The sequence below is a fragment of the Hippoglossus hippoglossus genome, chromosome 16 (genome assembly GCF_009819705.1).
Source record: "Hippoglossus hippoglossus isolate fHipHip1 chromosome 16, fHipHip1.pri, whole genome shotgun sequence".
NCBI classification, from domain to species: Eukaryota; Metazoa; Chordata; class Actinopteri; order Pleuronectiformes; family Pleuronectidae; genus Hippoglossus; species Hippoglossus hippoglossus.
Window position 1 is genome coordinate 26,551,166 of NC_047166.1, and position 19,509 is coordinate 26,570,674.

At 39.3% G+C, this 19,509-nt stretch overlaps 1 protein-coding gene across 3 annotated transcripts in view; it reads left to right on the plus strand.

The window, feature by feature from the left end:
- cep192 (centrosomal protein 192) overlaps window positions 1–17,683 on the plus strand; it is a 47,856-nt gene extending 30,173 nt beyond the window's left edge. For 2 of the 3 annotated variants that reach the window (XM_034611229.1, XM_034611230.1), the window contains exons 38-51: window positions 776–885; window positions 1,364–1,526; window positions 1,999–2,089; window positions 2,205–2,283; window positions 2,416–2,539; window positions 3,234–3,339; window positions 3,444–3,663; window positions 4,558–4,634; window positions 4,908–5,003; window positions 6,933–7,052; window positions 10,852–10,964; window positions 11,202–11,328; window positions 14,669–14,727; window positions 16,251–17,683. In XM_034611229.1, coding sequence (XP_034467120.1) covers window positions 776–885; window positions 1,364–1,526; window positions 1,999–2,089; window positions 2,205–2,283; window positions 2,416–2,539; window positions 3,234–3,339; window positions 3,444–3,663; window positions 4,558–4,634; window positions 4,908–5,003; window positions 6,933–7,052; window positions 10,852–10,964; window positions 11,202–11,328; window positions 14,669–14,727; window positions 16,251–16,383 — 1,618 coding nt within the window. In that variant the 3' untranslated portion in view covers window positions 16,384–17,683. The remainder of the gene's footprint in view (window positions 1–775; window positions 886–1,363; window positions 1,527–1,998; window positions 2,090–2,204; window positions 2,284–2,415; window positions 2,540–3,233; window positions 3,340–3,443; window positions 3,664–4,557; window positions 4,635–4,907; window positions 5,004–6,932; window positions 7,053–10,851; window positions 10,965–11,201; window positions 11,329–14,668; window positions 14,728–16,250) is intronic. The other variant, XM_034611232.1, reaches the window with a different exon arrangement.
- The last annotated feature ends 1,826 nt before the right edge of the window (window positions 17,684–19,509 follow it).

Here is a 19,509-nt window from a genome sequence, read left to right on the forward strand (position 1 = left end):
TGTTGTAGCCAAATCAAATACAATTGAAGTAACTGGTGATACATTTTTCAAACGTAATAAAACAACAGAAAAAATACATAAAATGCCTCCATACTGCTCGGGTGGTGTCATCCATCTGTCCGGAAGCCCCGAAATTCAAATTCGACTCAAAATGGCGTAATTTACATTCACCCTCCGAGGAAGATATCAGAGGACATTTAGGCTAAAAACACGGTGTAAATTACGCCGTTTCAAGTCGAATTTGAATGTCAGGGCTTCTAGACATTTGGATGACAGCACACAAGCAGTATGGAGGCATAAAGTTTTGTTTCTCCTAAAGTGTTTTGTGGACTCCAACACTTCACACACACCCCTCCATCGGCATAGTGGTGAGGAGGTAATGTGTGAACTATCCCTTTAAGTCTTTTGAATATACACATAGTATACATTCTTTCTTTAAATCGTTTGTATAACTCTTCCTTTCAATAATAGGAAATCCACATAGCAACCTTGTTGATGTGTTGTGCTACATGCGGCATCTATTGCACTTCTGTCTTCACTCACATATGCCTCTCTCTGAGGTTTCTTTTCCCCCCCCCGGGTCAGCTGTGGCTGAGGGGGTAGAGCAGTCGTCTCTAACCAGGAGGTAGGCCGTTCAATCCCAGTCTTCCCCATTCCGCATGCCTTGGGCAAGATACTGAAACCCAAAATGGCCCCTTCTCGTAGAGAAAGTGCTGCACATAGATGCACTGTGTGAATTGGTGAATGGCCAAACTTTAGTACTTTGTTCTTTCAGATTACTTCAGAGCAAACCAGAGGCTGCACAGAAAGCTCTGTCTGAGAACAGCCTGCTGAAAAACATCAACTTCAATGAAAAGTTCCTGGGGGAAGAAAATGTCACAGAGAGTAAGATGGAATTATCATACTGCTCATCAAGATCTGTTTAAACAGCTGTGAAAATGTAGTTGAAATAAACTGTTAAAAATATAATATTGAAATAGTATGCAATACTTTGCTAATACATTAGATATGGTGATTTACACCCTGTTATCTACTCGTCTGTCTAATGTGAACATGTAAGAAGGCCTTTGCTGTAAATCTCACTTAAGGTGTAAGAAGTATTGCATTTGTTGTGTGCTCCAGTAATGTAATGGTTGAGGTTCGTGCATACCTTGTACCAACAACATATATTTTCAGCTAAGGATCTTTGTACTTGTCACTCCCAAATCTCTTTTAAAAAAAAAAATAATAATCTTAAACTGTGTTTTGTTAAAGAATGCTGGATATGTTATATTTTATAGATTATTTGAAAAGCCAATTTTGTCATGTTGGAATTTATGCCTTAACGTTTAAAGTCTGACTAATGATTTCACTTTTCCTGTAGCCTGTGACCTGCCCCAGCGGCCAAATGAGGCCCACATCTTCTATGGCAACATGAGTAAGGTGGTGGTGTCGTTGCTGGGAAGTAGAAAGAACACTGCGTGTGAGGACAGAGACCATACTGAGCTGCAGCTGCCCCCTGCTAGGCGAGATTCAGAGAAAGACTGGTACTGTCCAAAGTATTACCCACGTACATATGCAAGGACCTGGTTCATCTTAATACCAACCTTCAAATTTCACTTCTCAACACAAAGACAGGAATACAAATATAGATTGTTTTTTTCTGTCCAAGTGCCAAAAAAAACCCCAGGTCAACTGGATTTAGCTGAGTCTAGTTGTTTTTGTTGTAATCATCATTTTACCATCTTTCGATTTGGCATTCATCATTTTGATATTTGAGAGCTACTTGAAGTGTATGGTTTCAGTAAAAAGCCTAGTTATTCGACCTGTCTAAAGCCCGGCCAATACTGGGTTCGAGAAGAATTCCATTATCAACCGATAATGTATCTATTTATACAAAACCCAGTTACACTGAAAAGAGAAGACAATTAGGCTAGAAAGCAACTTATTCTGACTCCACACCATTGTCTGCTCATGATATATAACACATTGCATCATTTGCTTTTATATGTTTTTCAGTGGTTTGGTAAATGGTGGTGTGTCTTTAGATGTGCTGCCAGTCAAAGGTCCCCAGGGTCCAGCACTGAGAGTGACAGAAACCTCCTTAAAGGTACAGATATCCTCTTCAATTAAATTAAATAATGTTTATTTGAGTGCCTATTATATTAGTGCTTTTTCAACAGGATGAGATAAAGACTGTAGAAGATGTTTTCTATCTCCCTCAGGCTTCCAATCTATTACGCAGGAAGTCTGAGTCCTGGACCATCCATCCAGAACAGCTTGTCCTAACAACTCCTGCCATCAGTGAGTAGAATCGAAATTTCATCAAAATTGTGTGAACTTATCATCATCTTGATGTCTACATTACATTTCTGCAACACACCACATTTAAGTGGCGCTGCAATGGAATCTAACATTGTTGATATTCATTTTCAGATGGAGCGGCCACCACCAGTCAGATTCAGATCCGTAACAACACTTCCAGAGAGCTAAGCTTTGATTTGTCCTGGCCCGCTCACTGCCTCACCATCACACCTCAGCATGGAGTGATCGAGCCTCAGTAAGAAAAAAGTACACTCTGTGGTTCAGTAAAAGCATGCGTAATCTTAAATAAATGCTTGAATCATGAAACATGCTAAAAAACATTTGGTAGCCTTATTGGCCTAAATGAATTGTAATATATACTTATACCAAACTTATTGAAATGTCAATTCTGAAATGCACACTACTAAAACTAATACTACTACTGTGTTTAGATGATGTGTCATGTTGGTTTTTATTCCACTTGACATTTTGGTCAACGTTTTTAACAACACAGCCACATTAGTGACCTTTTTGACATGATGTCCATTTGATTAGAGATGACTGAGTAAATGTTCAACAGAAGTAAAATAATTTAGACATTACGTGTGCATTACTGGGTAATTACAAAGTTGTGAAAACAGGATAGTCTATCCTTCCCAGCACTGAAAATAATGGATTAATCTTGGAAGGGCAGTGATGTAGTGCTTTTCTCCTTATGAATGCAACATTAGCAATCAGCCAGACGAGAGCATATTGACCAACTTGTTAAACAGGAGACCACAGCACACACTAAATATCTTAAGCGGTTAAATCTGATGTGCTTGTATGTGGCAGCTCAGCTATTAATATTATGTCTTCATATCTTTCTAGGATGAACACTTACAGGAAGAGGGTCAAATAATAATCTATGTGACTATGTGTGACTTTTTCCATTTTACTTGTTAACCAAGGTGCCATCTGCAGATTTGGATCAGCCCTAACCCCTCTCTAGCAACAAAATCTGCCCTGCTACCATGGAGTGGACAGGTTTATGTCCAGTGTGATGGTCAACAGAAGGTATAAAATATTATGGATGCACTCCCAACTTTGTGAGCAAATGCTAGCTTCAATTGTGGGAACTTAACATGAGCTAAATGTGAACAATGTTACCTCTGTTTTAGTTTATTAAGGTCCAGATTCGTCAGGACCTGGCTCTGGATGTGTCCGCAGCCCCATCAGATAGGACACTGTCAGCGCTGCCCCCTCATGCTGCCACCCCTATTCTTCCTGTGGCCAGACTCACCACTGAGCCCTCACTGGCCCTGGAGACCCCACAAGCTCAGGTGGAGATCAGCAACAAGAGTATCATCTTTGCCACCACTCCCACTGGGGAAACATCAGGTAGGAGGTGACTATCTAGAAGAAAGAAGTTTCTCGTTTGAGTAACTTTACAATGATAATCTACAAGTTTTTTGGTGTAAAAAAAAAACTCTAAGGGTTTGTAGATGGTGGTAGGGCTGCATGATATATTGAAAATTGACCGTCATTGCAATATCAAAATGCGCGATATATGTATCGCAAAAGACTGCTTGAACTTTCTTCAAAGCAGTGTGTGCATTCATCGGTCCATCCTGCTCGCTCTCTTCCACACACACATCGATGCACACACCGACACACAAAAACAGTGTCATCAGACACGTGTAGAAACAACATAATTTGTCAACAATGTATGGAGAGCCAGAGGAGATGGCAGGGCACGCTCAGCTTGGCTCGATTCGGTTTGCAGTGTTGCGCAAATGATAGAGACACAGAGTGGAGCAGTAAATTACTGTCAGATCCGGTAAAAACTGTAAAACATAACTTTTCACTGTCCAAACATGTATGAATAGACCCCAACTGATCACTGTAAGCGGACTTAGTTGAGCTGTGCCCTGGGTGTCTGCCCCTGATTTGGTGGCGCTGCGGCTCAGCTGTGCGCCCTCTCACTGCGTCCATAGCCAGGTGAAATTTTCTCAATAAAACCATGTTGTTGAAATGGAAATAATGCATTTCATTTTTTCAGTTTCTGAATAGGCTACTCACTGTATGGAGTCTATGTTAGCAGCGGAAACCAAAACAGAAATACTATAACACCATATACTTACGCATTTGTTTATTTATAATAAAGTCATATCGTCATCGCAATATTCAATAATGTTATCGCATATCACATGTTTTGCTAATATCATGCAGCCTTTGTCTGTAGTCAATAAACAGTGTGCTTGTTCAAACTCTTGCGTTGCTGCTGTACTTCAGAGGCCCAGCTGGAGGTGCAGAATGGGCAAGTAGAAGTGAGGTGGTACCTGTCATCATTTGCCCCACCATATGTCAAGGTGCTCTTTTCTTTATTATCCCTTTCGTCTACCAACTCTTTTTGTTATTACTGCTTATGTTTCCTCCCTTTAGTCTCCCTCCCTTTTACTATTTCCAGTTTCATTTATTGAGGGTTTTTTTGTCAATTCTTTTGTCTCATGAATGACTTTGGTAATGATTTTTTCCTCTGTAGGTTTACACTCCTGATGTTGTTTAATTGATCTTGTAGTTGTGTCTTATTACTGACCATTGGGTGATAACAGTGACTTATGTCAACCCGTTTCTTTCCCCAGGGTGTTGACAACACTGGTGATGTCTACCGAGCTACCTACACTGCTTTCACATGCTCCAGGGTCTCAGGAATTCTGGGAGCCAATGAGAAAATGCAGGTAGGCATTCACACATTTTTAGAGCAAGTCAGTGTAAAAGAACAGGGCAAGATTTACTAGAGCTGCTTTCAGACCTTCACTTAACTCCAGATAATCTCCTGAAATTTCCCAGAGTTCTCCATAGTTTCACCTGCCAGCCCCCAATTTAAAAGTCAAGATAATGTGAGCCCATGTGAGAAAACAGCAGGAGATTATCAGGAGGATTCTCCATGAGCGAGTAGGCATGTGAATGATGTTTCTAACATGTGGAAAAACTGAAAAAAACTAAAGAAAAAATAAATATCTCAGGATGATAAAGAGGTGCCGTTGTTGACGAGGGCCGATGCTGGTGTCGACGTCCTTTAAACAAAAACATGCAATCTGCGCAGCAGAGATAATATGTTATGTCCTGCCTCCTGCATGCTGTGCCACGCCTTGTGCAGAGGCGAACGCCACAAATGATTCAGCAGAGACAAGTTGTTAAAAGTGTGAGAACAAGTCTTCCAAGAAGACCATTAGCTGCACACTGTGTAAAACTGATTTCACAATGAAGAGCACCACAACATCACATTGGAATGAACCTGAGGAGATAACGTGTTGGAGGCTTCTGCTTCTTCCTCATCTTCAAAACAAATCGACTAATTCGATTAATTCATTATCAAATAATCGTTAGTTACAGCCATATTGTGAACGTCCGAGGGGATGGTCAATTTTACCTTTGCAAAGGTGGGTTGTAAAGTCAGCGTGTTGTCGCTGCTCTGGAGCAGACACCTCGTCTAGGAAGTCAGTCAGGAGGAAATCAGGTGTCGGAGTCAGGTGGATTGTTTATTCCTTATGGAGTTTCCCGTTACAGTAAGCCGTCGTATGCCCAACTGACTGACCGACTTTACCATCGACCCTACCAGTAGTGCCCTGTACATATTGTATATGGGAACACTGTTGTCATTGAAGCGACAAGGATGCTTCTCTTCTTGTTTACTTTCCTGAGTTGTTGGTTGATCAAGATCTGTGGTAAAACTGATTTGCTGCATCTGTTTTCGTTGATTGAACTGAACTTTGTTGAGCTTGTGGGGGAGACTGAAACAGACTTTGTAAATATATACAGATTGAACTCTGGACGTTGAGGTTGTGGGAGATACACACACACACACACACACACACACCTCTTTCCTATTCTTATTATTTTTGTTAAAGTAGTTTTATGTGAATTCAAGTCCAACATATTCTTTAGTGTCCTTCTCTTTTTGGTTCCAAATGTTGGTGTTTTAATAAAACCCATTCAAACAAACCCAAAGTAAACATTGGTACTGTACATGCCCTAATAACTTCTGATCAGTGATGGTGTTTATTGTTAAAGTGTAAAGTGAGCGCAGGTCAGCAGGGGAGTGAGGAGGAAACCAACTCCAACAGAGACTGACACATACAGGACTACCGGACCTTTAATGTGCATCTGTCCTGGCCCTGAAGAAGCGGTGGTTATAATTATGCAGTGGCAGGACATTGCTAAAACAATGAACGTAGCGGAAAACATTAATCAATTATGTTCTGTCACTACATCGGTGCAGAGTCATCTAACTTCAGTACTGTTCAGGTCTTGATAACTTCTAATTAGTGTTGGTGTTTATTTATAAAGTATAAAGTGATCGCAGGTCAGCAGGAGTGTAGAGGGACCACACCCAGACAGGAGACTCTGACAAGTACAAACCAACCGGTGGTTCTGTAACTAAGGAACATTTTTAGTCGTACAAGATGTCGTAAGAATCTAAAAAAAAAAGTGTTCTGTATGTACTTGAGGTGAAAATATTATCCTATTCCTACAATCTTTGTCTGAACTATTTTTTTTTAATTATGAAACCATTATGATAAAGTTTTGGTCGAAGAACACGTGAGTGCATAAGAAAAAGTTACAATACAAATACTTTTCCTCCAATGTTTTTCTTATCCTCTCAGGTGCCTATGACTTTCCTGCCCAGGGACCGAGGAGATTATGCACAGTTCTGGGACTTGGAGTGCCACCCAGTGTCTGAGCCCCAGCAGAAAACCAGAACCCGCTTCCAGCTCTGTGGCACTGTGAGAACCCAGCCTTTAGTTTTATGGTGGTTGTCTTGGTCTTTCTCACAACATACTAAAGCTAATTTTCAGCACAAGCCGGACACTTGTATTGAAAAAGTTCGTAGTGTAGTTTAAAATGGTCATTATAACTTCTCCTTAATGTATGCTTTTTCTAAACCATAATGAAATACATTTGTTTTACTTTTGCAGTGTTCAAACTGTTGCAAGCAACAAATCAGGGGATTGATCATCTTCATGATTCTCTGAATATATATATATATATATATATATATATATATATATATATATATATATATATATATATATATATATACTACCGTTCAAAAGTTTGGGGTCACCCAGACAATTTCGTGTTTTCTATGAAAACTCACACTTTTATTTATCAAATGAGTTGCAAAATGAATAGAAAATATAGTCAAGACATTGACAAGGTTAGAAATAATGATTTTTATTTGAAATATTAATTTTGTTCTTCAAACTTTGCTTTCGTCAAAGAATGCTCCATTTGCAGCAATTACAGCATTGCAGACCTTTGGCATTCTAGCTGTTAATTTGTTGAGGTAATCTGTAGAAATTTCACCCCACGCTTCCTGAAGCACCTCCCACAAGTTGGATTGGCTTGATGGGCACTTCTTGCGTACCATACGGTCAAGCTGCTCCCACAACAGCTCAATGGGGTTGAGATCTGGTGACTGCGCTGGCCACTCCATTACAGACAGCATACCAGCTGCCTGCTTCTTCCCTAAATAGTTCTTGCATAATTTGGAGGTGTGCTTTGGGTCATTGTCCTGTTGTAGGAGGAAATTGGCTCCAATCAAGCGCTGTCCACAGGGTATGGCATGGCGTTGCAAAATGGAGTGATAGCCTTCCTTATTAAAATCCCTTTTACCTTGTACAAATCTCCCACTTTACCAGCACCAAAGCAGCCCCAGACCATCACATTACCTCCACCATGCTTGACAGATGGCGTCAGGCACTCTTCCAGCATCTTTTCACCTGTTCTGCGTCTCACAAATGTTCTTCTGTGTGATCCAAACACCTCAAACTTTGATTCGTCTGTCCATAACACTTTTTTCCAATCTTCCTCTGTCCAATGTCTGTGTTCTTTTGCCCATATCAATCTTTTCTTTTTATTGGCCAGTCTCAGATATGGCTTTTTCTTTGCCACTCTGCCTAGAAGGCCAGCATCCCGGAGTCGCCTCTTCACTGTAGACGTTGACACTGGCGTTTTGCGGGTACCATTTAAAGAAGCTGCCAGTTGAGGACCTGTGAGGCGTCTATTTCTCAAACTAGAGACTCTAATATACTTGTCTTCTTGCTGAGTTGTGCACCGGGGCCTCCCACTTCTCTTTCTACTCTGGTTAGAGCCCGTTTGTGCTGTACTCTGAAGGGAGTAGTACACACCGTTGTAGGAAATTTTCAGTTTCTTCGCAATTTCTCGCATGGAATAGCCTTCATTTCTAAGAACAAGAATAGACTGGCGAGTTTCACATGAAAGTTCTCTTTTTCTGGCCATTTTGAGAGTATAATCGAACCCACAAATGTGATGCTCCAGATACTCAACTAGCTCAAAGGAAGGCCAGTTTTATAGCTTCTCTCACCAGCAAAACAGTTTTCAGCTGTGCTAACATAATTGCACAAGGGTTTTCAAGGGTTTTCTAATCATCCATTAGTCTTCTAAGGCGATTAGCAAACACAATGTACCATTAGAACACTGGAGTGATAGTTGCTGGAAATGGGCCTCTATACACCTATGTAGATATTTCATTAAAAACCAGACGTTTCCACCTAGAATAGTCATTTACCACATTAACAATGTATAGAGTGTATGTCTGATTAATTTAATGTTATCTTCATTGAAAAAAACAGTGCTTTTCTTTGAAAAATAAGGAAATTTCTAAGTGACCCCAAACTTTTGAACAGTAGTGTGTATATATATATATATCGTGCTGTGCCAGCATGTTTGAATAGAAGTTATGATTAAGAAAGTGTTCCTAATAAGTCTATTGGCCTATATATGTCCAATAGTAGGGAAGCAACACCCATAAAGTGAAATACAGCCTCGCATCCTTTGTTTTTAGGTAACTGTTGTAAAGCTGCTACTTAAGTCAGACACCATTGAGATCGCGTGTGTGTGTGTGTGTGTGTGTGTGTGTGTGTGTGTGTGTGTGTGCGTGTGCGCGTGTATGTTTAACTTTTGTTGGTCAAGGTCATGGTGACCTCACAAAGCACATTTTTGTCTTGTGAAGGTGATATCTCTGGAATGCCGTCAAGTTTCACATTCTGCACAAACATTTACTTGGACTTGAGGAATAAATCACTTGACTTTGGTAGCCAAAGGTCAAGGTCATGTTGGCCTCACAAAGTATGTTCATGTTTTTCTTGAAATGGATATCTGAAGATCAGCTTCAGGGAATGTGTTCACTTAAACTCAAAGATGAACTGATTAGATTTTGATGAGTGGAGGTCAAAGGTCAAGGTCACAGTGGGTTGTGTAACATTGGTGGCAGAATTAACAAATGAGAAAAGTGTCTTGTGGGATGAGAAGAAGAGACCTTGCTGAGATTGGGTTTTTTTAGATGTTAAAGGTGGGGTGCAAAATCCCTCAATTGCAAATCTTTGACTCCAATTTGAAAAACATATATGCTAGGGACATGCCGGAAGCGGCCACGAAATGCTGCCCGCTTACATTCCGCGCCCATGTTAATCAATTGGGCTGTTCACACCGGCAGCAAAGCGCCGCTGCCGGCTAGCGATCTGCAGTTATGGTTTCGGTGTCTGTTCTATTCTTTTCATTTTAAACAATATAAATGATATATTGTATATGATATAAATTATCAAATGTGAATCCCATACTTTAAATTTTCCTGCTGTTCTTGAGATTCAATTTACCCGAATTATTTTTTTTTTCCCCCCACATGATGAAATTTCCCCACCTGCCCATTCACTGTAATTGTTTTTATTTTTTATTATGTACTTATTTCACACTTTTGTCAGTTGTGTCTACAGACAGACACACACAAGCAGACAGACAGAGAGAGAGAGAGAGAGAGAGGTGGGGTGGCTATAGGCTTGTGTAGGTCAGTCACTTGTGAAGACCATCATCATTTACCCCCGAATCCCTACATTGAACAGAGCATACAACAACCAGCGGAGAAAGCAGAATCGTGGGCTGACCGGCGGGGAGAAATGGGCTTCTGGTGTAAACAGCCAGGTGGCCGCTTCCGCCTCCGGTGTGTCCCTAGCATTATCTGGTGCTGAACTGAATGTGTGATCAGTTTCATACTGTTTCAAAATATGCATTTGAGTTTTTTTTTTATTTTTCAAATAGATATGTTTCTCAGTACTACTAATAATAATGAGGTTAATTCTTATCAATTGTACTTAAGCCTAGTTTGGCGAGTTTTACAAGTCCTCAACAAAAGCCCACGACTGGGGCTCGATCTGCAGTTGCCAATGCCATGGGTGAACTCTTCAAAGACAAGATTAGAGGCTCACTGACACGTCAAAAACTCAAATCCGGTCGGAGTCACCACGTTATCTTGATCAAACATAGCTAAGTTTAAGGTTGCCCCCCCCCCCACCATCGCTAGTCAGTCTTGTAGTATGAACTCACAATGACTGAAAGACTCTGGGTCACAAGACAGCAAATTGTGTCGTGTGCCGCAGTAATCCGACGACTTTGAATTTCATGAAGTCTGAACTTGACTTTAATTAGCCCAACGTTTTGAGTTTTATTTTCTCACATTCTGAGATGACTAGCCAAGATCTTAAAATGTTGTCTGTTTGTCTAAAGGGTGTAAAAGCTGGATCTGTGGAAGGACCACAGGAAAGAGACAACACTGTGGTGAAAAAAGAGCCCACGGTCAAGACCAGAAAGGGAGATGATGCCTCAGCAGGCAAAAACAGGTTCGAAATATTTTGCTAAAACTAAATATGCATATGATCCTCAGCAGGTTCCCTGTAGAACTTACAGCCAGTATGGAAGATATCAGATCATCCACCTGTTGGAGAAGTAGTCTGTTTACCTTGTGTATAAGGAAGCTATATTTGGATGCCCTGATAGCGTAGGAATTTATCTCACATTCCCTGAATGTAATTGTGTTAGGCTTCCTGTTTAAACTATCACAATTTGTAATCCCCCAGCCAGGAGGAGACTGTGTGGAGGGGTGTGTATTCTCCACAGGATCTGTACACCTTCCCTGCCACACGGGTGGGTGAGTCCAACACTTTGAAGGTCAGCATCCGCAACAACTCATCCAGCACGCATGAGGTGAGACACAACTTATTCCCATCAAGACTTTTGAAGGGATTTATTATTCTCTATTACTGCAGCAGAAGCTGAAATACAGTGTATACAAACATATTCAGCGTCAGCTATACCACAAATTGTTTTTTAACAAGTTGTTTCCATTACTTTCATTCGCTTTTGTAGATGGGATTTTTAACAAGCTCACACACTGTTGCAGGGCTCCAGACTAACTTTTTTCACTGGTAGCACTGATGCTCCGTACTGAAAATTTTAGGAGCACCAGCACAAAATCTAGGCGCACCACTTACGACGTCATGCAACACAACACATTCATATTTTTTCTCATCTTAACTGTTTTACAGATATTATTACATTACATTTCATTTAGCTGACGCTTTTATCCAAAGCGACTTACAATAAGTGCATTTGACTATGAGGGTACAAACCCAGAACAACAAGAATCAAGTAAGTACAATTTTCCGTTTAGAGCACATCCCCTTGAGGACCACTCAGAGGCGGATCCAGAGTATTTTCTTGTGGGGGGCACCCAAAAGTTTAAAAATGAAGGTCACCTCTCTTTAATATTTAGACTACTAAGTGGAAACAATTACATTTCTTAGATTGTACAGTTAGTGTATTTATGTCTTTATCTTGTTTTTGTTGGCAACATTAACTCTTTCACCACTTCTTGAAGGTGCATATGACCTTTTAATTTTCCACTGTCAACAATAAAATGCTGATGTCCCCTTGTTTACAATATTCTCATTAACATCTGGCTCTTACGTGCAATTAGTAAGCTCACCAACAGTAGTCTAAGGCAATTTAAGTGAGTACAATGTATTGTGCAACACTATATACAGCACTGTTAATAGTCAAATATTGCAATATTTATAGTAATTATCACATTTGTATCCATTGCCTGGGTTAAATGTGTATTATTCTCAACATCCCTCTTATACTCCATGTCACCATGGCATTAAGATGGTGCTCTGCCTTGGCATGCTTCTGGCATCCTCCATCTTTGTTCATGGCCTTTTTCCAGCCAGAAAAGCCACTGCCTATGGTAAATGTTGTCTCAGGAGCAGAGGGGAGTGAAAAATGTCTGCATACAAAATAGTTTGCACTATCCTGGCACAGAGAATACTCAAGCCAAGTGTAGACTTTGTACCAGGAGGCATTAAAGGCTCTCGTCCTACCCTGTCCATGCTGAGTGGAAGGGAAGGTTGCTCTGTTGTGCAGGGCCCACAGCTCTGGTTTGAGAAATGTTTGGAAATATATAACATTTCAAATTTCTGTGGAAAGTAATCTTTGTGATCAATGCTGAAATTAAAAATTTGTATTTTCTTTCTTGTTTCCAAAGCTGAATGATTGAGCTTCACTGTGCAGAATGATGTGTGTACAGATGTTGAGACTTGAAAATTGTTTTTACAATAATTGACATAAATTAGAATGTTTGTCTGTGCTCACTGAAAATCGAATTGTAAGTGTGGGCCCACGAGCATGATTTGTCACATCACAAGTAGTTTAGAGCCAATATTCAACTTATACAACTTATACTACGATGTGGATACTTGAAGCCAACAGTTCACATACATTGAGTATAGACTTTACCGTTTACATCTTGTATTAAGTAGGAAAACCTTTGAAATTAAAAATATTTGAAATACATTTTTCTGGATTTTAAACAGGAGAGAATGAGTAGATGTAATTTCAAAGATTTTAACAATTATTACTTTTTCCAAGTAGACTATATTATATAATTTTGAAACTTGATCAGGGGAGATCTTCAAGCAATGACAACTCAGAAGTAATGTATTGAGTTGGTCAAGCATTACCTGTTTTCACCTAAATGTACTCAGACAACTGCATTCCAGCAGGCAAGTGATACAAAAGAGGAATTCACATATTACATGGTGGGCAATATTATGGTGGATTAATAACATTTTTGTTGATTAATATTCTACCATGGCGACCTTTAGGTGCAGCAAAAGTAGGATGAACTTGGAGGTTGCGGTCGCTGCTGCAATCCCATTTAGCACGGTTATCATTAGGTTCATTCTCCTCCCTTTGTGGATCTAAAACGATTGATTGACATAGTCAACACTAAATTAATTGTATTCTAAATTAAACTACAATTTTACTTTTTACAGTGTAGCATAAAGTGCAGATATTTAACAATGACACATAAGAAAACTGCACAGTACACAATGCCAGCTTCATTCAGTAATTAAAAGTAGGTATTCAAGTTACTTCATTCAGTGGGAAACTGTAGAACTCTCCCAGTTTGTTTCTTATTCATGAAGAAATCTTTGAGGTGTCCTTAAAATATAGAATTCTTACCTCAACTCAGGGGATGAGGAAAGTCCGTAGTGAAGTGACAGCTTTTAATCAGTGGAGCCACGGAACCACTTCCTGTATTGCTTCAAGATGAAAGCCCTCTAGAGTTTTATACAAAGCCCAGCCTCTAGGTCTCCGCATTGCTTCCGTTTCGTTGTACAACCACGGGTGGCAATCAGCTTTAGACAATGATTGACATCACCACACCACGGGATGGCCAATCAGATTGCAAGGGGGGTGAGATTCTGATTCACAAGGTTTCGATTCGATATGATTCCGTTCAATATCGATTCAGTTTGGGATATTTCATTGTACAATACCAATTTTGCTTGAATATGAAAGACATTCTCAGAGAACTAAAGCAGTAAAGTGTGAAAGGAAACCTCTTACTCGGTGCATGATGTAAAATATTGAGGTAGGCCTGTCATGATAACAAATTGTGTTGGATGATATATTGTCCCAGAAATTATTGTGACAAATATTATTGCCATACCTTTGAAACAATTTCATACCACTGAAATAATAATATTAGAACATAATCCTGCAAGTACATCCTTTCAAAGAGCAATTCCCTTTTTATTCTTAAGAATATTCAGTCTTACAATTGAATTAGAATTAAAAATATTATAATATCCTTGATAAATAAAACATTTATAAAATGGACTCTCTGTAAACTCAACCTCGTTCCCAGTCTGAGAAGTCTGGGAGCGCACACACACAGTTTCTTGCTCGCTCCTGGTATTTCATGTGATGGCCTATATTATAATGATTTTTTTTTTTTTTTAACCCCAAAAAATGGGGGGCATATTTGCAAGTTCCACTGGTTATAAAATTGTCACACTTTCTCTTAAAATAGTTGCAAAATGCAACTAAATAGTGGCAGTCTGGAGCCCTGTGTTGCAAGTAGAAATTTGCATGATTTACTTAATTTATCCCATATGAGAAATGTAATAACATCAAACTAACAGTTGTCGCTGTGCATGGGTTTGATATTTAATGTCTTGCTTCTCTAATTGTCTTGCAGCTGAAATTTGTAAACACTAAGGAGCCATTCCACATCAAGCATTCCAAATATTCTCTGAGGTGAGTCCAGTAGTTATTATCCCTGACAGAAGCTCCATTTCATGATAGCAGCCAACTGAAAATCTGGTTTCAGGAACTTTAACTCGTCTTTGTAATTATTGCCGAGCTCTGTTTTGTGTTATCTTATTACTGCTATACACTTTTCCGTTTGTTGTCAGAGATGGCTCCACACTGATTTCTCTCATAAAACTCAGTATCTATGGTCCAATCCGGAGGGGTAGGGCCAAGTGTTAGGGCACTATAGCCCTCGAAACGTAGATTTCTCCGACCCTCACTTCAAACGCAGGGGTACCCAGAATGCCTTGTGAATCACCAGCAAGCTGGGAGAGAGGGCCTCAAATGTAGTATTTTCTCAACTAATAAGGATTTAAAAATTACGATATTGATTGTAATATCTTAGTTTAATATCATTTCAATGTATTATGGTCATTTTTTTCACAACAACTTTTTTTTAAACGAGCGCTAGTTATCTTTTTTTTTTTTGCATCATAAAAAGAAGGGCACGAAGCATTTGATAGAACTCGCGAAAAGCAGCGATGTTACTGAACTTAACTTCTCTAATAACAAAGCATCCTGGCAGGGTTTTATACAGACCACTGCTAGCAGCCTGTGACCTTTTGATTCATACGTGAAATAACGCAGAGCATCCAAGCTTTTCAATTTCAAATGTCATTGATTCACCTGCATTAGCATAGATGTTATTAGGATATTATAGGTTTGTCACTTTAGTAACTGCAAACAATAGCATTGGTTTATTTAAGATCTCAACAATGTTATTACAATGACATCCCCGGCAAAACTTTTGTCTCGTCTGTTTAAATCGACGACTACTGATGACGTCTCAGGTTTTTAGCGACGACTACTGATGATGTAACGGCTTCTTGAAGGGCTGTCCCAATTCGAAGGGCAAGATTTCAACCACTACCCCTTGTAACTCCGTTTCAAGGGGCAAGATAACCCCCTTGAAAGGAGGGGGTGAAATGGGATTGGGCCTATGTATTAATATTGAGTCAGAACATGCTCTAACGTTTTCCCATTTCTAATGCTCACTGTGGGAGATGTTACAACAGTTTATTCAGTGCACACGTTTTGTTGAACTGAGTCCTCTTGGCAGTCAGTCACAGGTACTTGCTGTGCTATGCTCTGTTGATGAGCAACTGTGTTCAGTGGGCAGAACATATTTTTAGTACTGGAGATTTTCATCATAACCTGAACCCTGCCTGTTGTGTGTTTGAGAGTTTGTTCTAGCCGTGTGGTGACCCCAGCATGTTAAACTTCGTATCACGCACTCTCATGTCCACCCGACTGAACACAATGCTGCCCCTGTTATTGTTTATTTGTTATGGATGAGTTTGTATTTACAGTACATTGTAATTAAGATTATTATTATTACAATCTTGAGTATTTGATTTGATTTGAATGTGTAAATACATGTTTGTGTGTTGTGTATTCATGCTTTTACTGTGTTGTGTGTGTTAATGTTTACTGTGTTTTCACAGTTGTTTTTCTCCTCTACCCATTAGATCACAGCACTATTTGAAGCTACCCATCCAGTTCAGGCCGAGCACTGCAGGCAGACACGCCAGTTTGTTGCTCATCAAGTCAGAAACAAGTGAAAGTCTTGTTATTCAGCTAATCGGTGAGGCAATGCCTTGAACACACCATCTACCATCCTACGCCACCCCCACATGCTGACTGGTCAGTTTTGGGTGGATGCTCATCTCTGTACTCTTCATCATGGCACAGAGGGGAGAAACGGGTGAAGAGAAAACTGCACAAAATCCCCAAAAAAGGAAGCCTGAACTTAAACCTTTCCCTGTCTTCATATTTAAAGATGTGGACTGTTTACCTGGAAATGACTTAGAATCTGCTACCAACATCTGCCTCCGGATAAGACTCGGGTGTCATCAGATGGCCCATGGAAAATGATTGTTCCTGAAGCAGAACATTTGGTCTAACTGGCTTATAATAAGTCTGCGACACTCAGAATTTTAATGATTCCTGTCACTTGATTCACAAACTGATATTTGCCTAACCCCTTACTTGCGTCACATGGGAGCATTGTTGCCACCACGGCCTGTCAAACAGAACCAGTACCAGCTGGGATATATAGGGGATTTTTTGGAGTTGGTCACTCAGGAATGTCTTTGTCTCTTGTTTGGTAACAAGACTACAGATATATATTTTTTAGAGAAGTCATTTAATGTTGCTATTCATTTACATAGATATAAATAAAAAGTAGCATATAGGATTAACCTAATTTATTGTATTAACTCCAACATGCCCCAGGGGATTTAAGGAGTCTGTTTTTTTTTAATCGCATAGATTGTTGGGTCTGTTCACATTTCATAAGATCTTCTTTTTCCTCTGTGCTTGTGTGGTTTCTGTGTATGAGGCTCCTTGTCACACAGAGCCCACCTGGATAGTGACATTTGTCAGAACCATGTGTCGACTTCCAAAAAAACGAAGACAAAAAGTTCAAATATACTTGATTTAGTCATTATCATTGATTGTTATTTTCTGCAAAGCAGCTTGCCATGCCTGCTTAGTGTGGTTACCATGGTAAAACAGTGTTAATTGCACTTCAAGTCACAGGAAATTAGCTCCCAGTTAACTCTTTTGGCGCTGGGGCAAATCGCCAAAATTGCATTTGAGTATTGGATTCACATCCATAATTGTTTTTTGTAGCTGGATGGGGAAATATTGGTGAACTTCAACCAAGATGTGGCATTTTTCTGTCAGAAGAAGACAACATTTAGGCAATGTAAAACAATTTTTTTTATACTTGTGCAGGAAATGTTTATATGAAGACAGTATATTGTCTCAGGTTGCGCTCAACATGCTCTGACTCCGCTATCCTATCATACTTTAATTTACAATTTGCACATGCTATAAATAGTATATCATGTAATATATTGCTATGTGTACACATTTTAAATAAAACCTGTGATAAATAGCTTTGCTTATTCCAGTTCTTCCAAAAAGGGAAAGCAATTGGAAAAATAATTTTATAAAAGAAATGCATTAAATGCAAAAAGTAGAGAATTCAAAGATCTTTAAATATCCTTGTGTGTTTTGTCCATTCATTCAACCTTTATTTATACAAGATGATCAGATCAGTGAAAACAACTGGCATGTCTTTCAGCAGAGCAGCACATACTTAACAATATTGGTAAAACATAACAAAATAAACTACAAACAAAATAAAATCACTGCAATATCCTCCTCAGAGACCCTCTAACAATCCACACCAAGCTCCACGGGATCTTTTTTTTTTATTTAAATTTTTTTGCTCCACTGGATCCTCTAAGAACAGTGATGTCATGTTTCAAAGGAATTGACTGGTCAGTGGGCTGTGCTTTTATACTTGTTCATCTATTATCTCTGACTTAACCTGCACAAGTTACCATGGTCATTTACCCCAATAGGACCACAAACCCTGAACTAATTATACCTGAAGTTACCCCGATAACTGCAAATCCTGCTTCGTAGTACAGGCCTCTGCTCTGGAGCAGGTAACATCAGATCAGATCAAAACCTGCCAACAGCCCTACTGACAAAAAAGCAATCAGCCTCCAGTGCCTCAACACTAATGGTAAAGTAACTAATATTAAATGAGAACAGATATTTGTGTCATGAATCAAACAACTAAGTCAAATTTGTGGTTTTAAAACGACCTCCTACAAACAATGGTTGGTCGACCACAATAAATAACTACATAATAAAATCTTTTGCTGCATTTTAATCGTGCAAAGATTGTGCTTTATTTTTTGACACCCAGACCTATTCTGTTGCTGCAGCTCAGAATAATATGAGGACAATTTGTGGAATTAAAACTGGACAAGAAAATGAAATTCCCCCTGATGTATTTTATAAGAGATATTATTCTCACACAGCTCAGTATTCTCCCAAAACAGGTGTGCTTTATCTGGTAATCTGGCTTTACGAGTGTCTTGTGTACACAGGATGATAAAAGCAAAGAGCAGTAAATCAAACATTTGAAAAAAAACACATTAATTATTAAACATTTAAAAAAGTTAATAATAAAGACAGGCATCAAACCACCATTATGTTTCTCATGGCGTGCATAACACCATGCAGCATAAACTGTGTTGGTGATATTAAAGATGAAGTGAGAGAGAGACTGTCTCATGAAGACCATCTAATGTGAAAGCATGAAAGCGAGATAAATTAATTTAAATTCAATTCAAACAACTTCACGGGGGAATTCATTTAGAGCTGCAAATCCTGTTTCGTAGTACAGGCCCCTGATCGGGTTTACACTTGTGCATAATGATAAAGATGTATGTACATGTTCAACATGGAGACAGCTAAATATTGGCAACATGTCAGGGGGTTGTTTTATTTAGGACATGGAAGAATTACAATACCAATGGATAATACTGATGTTTGCACTCAGTGTCGACCTTTATCTTAACACTACTTGTGGTGGCATTTGTACAGGAAGTACAGTCTGCTTGCTGCAATACATTTTTTTACAGTGTAAACCATGTCAGATACAATGTATTTATTTCTAACCTGATTATGACATTATTCAAGTACATTCATGTCCTACAAACATGCACCTTCACAATCCCTATCAGGACTAAATTATTCTTTATTCTTGTTTGGATGAGTGAAGTCTAGTGGGCATGATATACATATAATGTAACACTGAGCGGTGTAGTGTTGGCTATACGCAGGTATACGGTAATCAGCATAGCGTACGCCCAATTCTAAATTGCATTTGGTGCACATCATTCAGTTGTGTGCTGCGAGCCA